General features: G+C 43.8%; 1 protein-coding gene across 1 annotated transcript in view; it reads left to right on the top strand.

Annotated features, from left to right (window-relative positions):
* The first annotated feature begins 226 nt into the window (after nt 1-226).
* minar1 (membrane integral NOTCH2 associated receptor 1) overlaps nt 227-6,000 on the top strand; it is an 85,842-nt gene continuing 80,068 nt past the window's right edge. The window contains exon 1 of the mRNA XM_060852892.1: nt 227-2,401. Coding sequence (XP_060708875.1) covers nt 227-2,401 — 2,175 coding nt within the window. The remainder of the gene's footprint in view (nt 2,402-6,000) is intronic.

The raw sequence follows: 6,000 nt of genomic DNA, 5'->3' as shown, positions 1-6,000 counted from the left end.
TACAACAGTGGGCTCTTGGATTCAAAAGGTAACAGACCCTTCACACTCTCTTGGTCTATTTTGCGGCGACTTTAAGGAAAAGAACAATCGCTTCAAAATGTGTTTTAAGAAAAACACATGAGCTGGTTCCAAGCCAGAGTAACGTATTAGAATTAGATTTGCATTTCTTTAGAGGGAGGGTGGAAATCAATTTCTTTTCAATCGATAGAAATCGCGGACGAGGAAAATGGAAGCTGCCCCTGAATACTCGCTTTTTCTCGTCCGGATCTTGGAAGAACTGGATACGAATCACAGCACGGTTTCCTATCAGGATCTGTGTAAATTGCTTTGTGCTCGTTTTGATTTAACTCATTTGGCAAAGCTGAGGAGCCTTTTGTTTTACACTGCCTGCTTGGACCCGAATTTCCCAGCCACTCTTTTCAAAGAGAAATTGCGGTGCAATGTGGACAGCCCCCAGTCCAAAAAGATCATGATAGCCGCCGATATCGTCACCATGTTTAATCTAATTCAGATGAACGGGGGGATCGCGAAGGAGAAACTGCCTCACAGACACCAACACAAGGTGAGAAAAAACCAGCCTTTTGATTGCTGTCGATCAGATACAGAAATCTGTCGGGTTCGGTCCCCTGTATCCAGCCATGACTCAATGGACAGAGATGGTTGCAGTGAACACTCGGCAGCAGGAGGCTCGAATCTATGTCCTACAGCTGACTGTAAGGACTGCCAACGTCTCATTTGCACTTCAGATCCCAATTTTTTCCTCGGGATCAGAAATGAAGGGATAGAGGAGAATAAAGACAGGGCGGCCTCACTTGACCGACTCCAAGCATCGCCAACTTTTAACAGTATAGATCCTCAGGCATGTGTTATGCAGACAACATACTTCCCCATGGACCCCAGCCAGGATTCAAACTCAGATCAAGATTCCCCGAGCAGAAAAGCGGACAGGAATGGGACATTTGATTCCAGCGACGAAGCCTTCACTATCTCTCCCCCTGTACATGGCAGACCTATGTTCAATGGAGAGCTGCAGGACATGCTGCCTTGCATCGCCAAGTTCGTGCCAATGGACAAAGAGTCTGAGGATGAGGACAATGGCTCCCACCTTCGAAAAAGCGGGTCACGTTTCTCCACTTTTTTCAGTAACAGTTTTGAGATGCCTTACAACAATCCCTACTGTGACTCAATGCCGTTCACAAGTCAAGAGAAACGATACGTCAAACACGAAAGTTTAGATGACCTACAAGGAAGCACCTACTTTGGTCCCAGTACAATATCACAAGAGCCCAGGAAGCTCTCCTCTAAACCAAACAAGCCGGCGTCCTGGCTCCTAAAGAGCTGGAGTTTGAACAATGACACAGCTCAGGACAGTGAGCAGTATTTTGCTGGTGAGAAACCCAGCCCTCACCGTTATCAGGGCAATGTCAAGGAGGAGCTGCTGGCCGAGGCTCGCCAGAGGCAGGCGGCGGCAGCGGCGGATGCGATCAGCACCATGGACAGGGCACAGGCTTACTTCAAACAGGCGGCTGCAGGGGGCGACGAGTCGCTGGGCGCAGCAGGCAAACCATTCAGCTCAAAACTGGTGGCGTCCGGCCATTGTAACCCAAGGAAAGTGAAAGATAAGAGTGTGAACTGCACGTCGCAGGCGCAGAGCTTCGAGAAGACAACAAGCGTGGGCACCCAGACAGAACAGGCTGTCCGGGGCAAGGGGAAGGATGGTAATCATAGGCATCAACCCAAGTATGGAGACAAAGTGCCCCTGAAACATTCAGACGAGGATTCCGAGGGTCTCAGTGACGATATCAGTGATATATTTAGGTTCCTGGACGATATGAGTTTGAATGACTCCACTGGACTCTTGCAGTCCTGTTACAACAGCAGCGGTTCCCTGCCCCATCTGCCCAAATCAGACAGTGGCAGCCTGGAGCGGACCCCGGTGAATGCCAACGCCCCCCAGAAGGATCAGGGCAAAGGGCTTCTCTCCAACCAGCCCGGAGACGAGGAACTCAAGATGAGCGTCTGCAAACTGGTGCTGAGGATCGGCGAGATCGAGAAGAAATTGGAAAGTCTGTCTGGGGTTCGGGACGAGATCTCCCAGGTCCTGTCCAAACTCAATAAACTGGACCAGAAGATCCAGGAGCCGGCAGGAGAGAAATTGTCCCCTGCCAGCAACCAGGAGAGTCTCCGAGTCAAAGCCCTGAGAAAAAATTTGTTTGTCAGAAGATCTTCCAAGTCATTAACAGAGGAGAATAGCGCCACCGAGTCCAAGATTGCCAGTATTTCCAACTCTCCCCGGGACTGGAGGGTCGTGGGCAACAACAGCGAACCTGGCATCACCCTGGAGGAGGGCAAGCAGCAGGTGGTAACCGACAGCAAAGATTGGCAGCGCAAGACCAGAGAGGTATTTGCAATACTTTCTGACAAATTGGCATCTGTTTCTCACCTTGTTTCTGATAGAATCGTTTCATCTAAACCTGGTTATTTTGTCAACTGATAGCAAACCAATCACCTTAGCAGGAAAGAGAGTGAGTTTTAGAGAACTGGGGATGTTTGACTCTGATCCTGCAATCTAAAGTGAGTGATACTGCTCGCTAACTGAGCAACAGCAAAGTCAGATGGTTCAAAAACAATTAATGACTGTTCACTTGGAAATTTGAAAATTATGGGCAATATTTACAAAAACATTGGAGAAATGTGTGACAAGAGGTAAAGGTGACACATTCAGAAAACACTTGGTAAACACAAAACAACAATCCCTATATTACAGTAAATGATAGGTGCAGCTGAGGCCAGAGTCCGGTATAGAGCATTGAATGGCACACTGCCCTTCCCACAATCCCATTACTCATGATATTGTCGACGATAAGATTATAGTGAGCCTCAAAGAGCAGTGCCATGGGCAGTCTGTTTACCACTAAACCAGTAATCCAAAGATCCAGGTAATGTTCAAATCCCACCATGGCAGATGGTAGAATTTGAATTTAATAAGTAGAAAATAAATGCCAAATGTCAGTGAAATCCCATCCGGTTCAGTAATGCCCTTTAGGGAAGGAAACTGCCCTCCTTAATCTGGCCTACACATGTCTTCAGATCCATTGCAATGTGAGTGAAGTTTGCAGATGACAGCAAAATTGGAGATGTAGTGAACAGCGAAGAAGGTAACCTCAGATTACAATGGGATCTTGGTCAGATGGATCAATGGGCTGAGGAAAGGCAAATGGAGTTGAATTTAGATAAGTGTGAGGTACTGCATTTTGGAAAGGCAAATCAGGGATGGACATGTACACTTAATAGTAAGATGGTGGGAAGTGTTGCTGAACAAAGACATCTTGGAGTGCAGATTCATAGTCCCTTAAAAGTGGAGTTGCAGGTAGATAGGATAATGAAGAAGGCGTTTGGTATGCTTTCCTTTACTAGTCAGCAGATTGAGTACAGGAGTTGAGAAGTCATGTTAACAGCTATACAGGACATTGGTTAGGACATTATTGGAATACTGATCTCCCTCCCATAGGAAGGATGTTGGAAAACCTGAAAGGGTCTAGAAAATATTTACAAAGATGTTGCCAGGATTAGAGGGTTTGACCTATAAGGAGAGGCTGAATAGACTGGGGTAATTTTCCCTGGAGTGTCGGAGGTGAACTTATAGGGGTTTATAAAATCATGGAGGGCATGGATATGGTAAACAGACAAGGCATTTTCCCTGGGGTGGGGGAATCCAAAACTAGAGGGCGTATGTCTAAGGTGAGATAGGAAAGATTTAAAAGGGACCCAGGGGACAACTTTTTCATGCAGTGGTGGTGCATGTACGGAATGAACTGTCAGAGGAAGTGGTGGATGCTGGTACAATTACAACATTTGAAAGTCATTGGGATGACTTAATGAATAGAAAGGGTTTAGAGGGATATGGGCCAAATGCTGACAAATGGGACTAGATTTATTTGGGATATCTAGTCGACATGGATCAGTTGAACCGACAGGTCTGTTTCCATGCTGTATGACTCATAACTGCCTTTTGGACAATTAGGGATAGACCAGCTGGCCCAGGCAGCAATGTCCATATTTCATGAATGAAAATAAAAAGCTATACAAGATTTTGTAACAATGGCATGGCAGAAATTGGCATCAGAGGCAAGCAATGACTTGCTGATGGGTGCTAAATATGTGTTGAATAAATCAGAAATTAAAATTCCACCTGACTCAAGAGGGAAACATAAGAACTAGAAGCAGGAGTAAGCAATTCAGCCCCTCAAGCTTGCTCTGCCATTTGATATGATCATGGCCAATTTCACCTTGGCCATAGTTCCATTTTTCTGCCAACTCTCCATAATCTTTCAATTCATTACTAATTGAATAATCTGCCTACATCATTAAGTTTACTCAATGTCCCAGCTTCTGCCCAGCTCAGGAGGTAATGAATTCCACAGATTCATGGCACTTTGAGAAAGTTGATTTCTCCTCATCTCTCTTACAAATCCAATTATCCTAAAACTATGACCTTTCATTCTGGGTTGCCCCAAATAAGGAAGCATCCTGTCTTAAGCATTCTGTACACCTCCATTGGATCCCACTTTAGTCTTCTAAACTCCAGAGAGTATAGGACTAAACTGCTCAATCATTCTCCATAAGAAAAAAATCTTCATTGAACTTGTCTCCTCCCCGCAATCAATTCTAACTCATAATTTATACACATGCATTTAGTTCACTTAGATCGCTATACGTAAATATTAATGCTTATAGCATAAATACAATCAAAAAAATCCTTCCTTTAAATGGAATTGTGCAGATAATGTTTGAGGAGAAAGTGAGGACTGCAGATGCTGGAGATCAGAGCTGAAAATGTGTTGCTGGGAAAGCGCAGCAAGTCAGGCAGAATCCAAGGAACAGGAGAATCGACTTACTGCAAGTTCCTCATTCCTGAAGAAGGGCTCATGCCCGAAACGTCGATTCTCCTGCTACTTGGATACATATAATGTTTGAACCATCTACCAGTGATTTATTAAGTTAAAAGATGATTGAAACATTGTTTCCATTGTGGGTGAAATGTTTTATGGTAGACATAGTGCTACTGACACAATCATATCATTCTTACTATTGTCAACTGAGAATTTTCCAGCTGTGCATCAAACTCTTACAAAACATTTATGTTCAGGTTGAAAAAGTTGACTTTTAACAACTGCAATTACTCTGGAGTCAACATGAAACTGATTCAACATTAGTCTCTACAAGATTTATCCACGTGCAATACAAAATACAGGCCATAGATTCCTGCTGAGGGCTCCTTGCAGTGATGCGAAAGGTGTATTATAATAGAATCTGGGGGATATTTGGAAGCTTGAACCAGGCTGAGGAAAGAAGAGATAAATGATGAAACATGATTTCTAGATGGGCATCGTTTATCTTTGACATGAATTAACACTTGGACATGAAGTGTTGCAGTTTCAAATCATTCTTCTTTGCTAGTTGCTGTTACATGTACAAATTGATGTTAGATCTCAAAATATAATCCTTCTAGTTGGTCTGTAAATAAACTAGTCACTGTAGTCTCAACATGCCCTTATTTTCAATCATGAAAAATACCAGTATAAGTTTAAAACAGTAAGCAATGATATATGAAAGGGAGATCTTCAGAAAGATGTTTCTCTATGAACTGAAGATTAGGCTCTCTGGACACCAGTTATAGAAACAAAATTACCATCAATACATTGTTCTGAACAAATAATACATTACATATAGATATTTTGTGGGACATAGATATCACTCAACCGTTTTGTTCAATTCCCTAGCCAAAGAGAAAATGTAGCAACTCAACAAGGCAAGGAGGCATGGCCTGAATCCAGCCCAACTAGAATGAGGACTGAACCCATGCTGTTAGCACCAATCTCATCTTGTTCAGCCACCTGAGTTAACTGGCCCCCTAAACAATCCATGCTGTGATGGTGACACTTTTACCTGCTGCAGTTCGGAGCTACAGATAGTGATGGTGGAAGCTCCAATTTATTT

The sequence above is a fragment of the Hemiscyllium ocellatum genome, chromosome 39 (genome assembly GCF_020745735.1).
Source record: "Hemiscyllium ocellatum isolate sHemOce1 chromosome 39, sHemOce1.pat.X.cur, whole genome shotgun sequence".
NCBI lineage: Eukaryota > Metazoa > Chordata > Chondrichthyes > Orectolobiformes > Hemiscylliidae > Hemiscyllium > Hemiscyllium ocellatum.
This window is presented reverse-complemented; position numbering and strand designations above follow the sequence as displayed.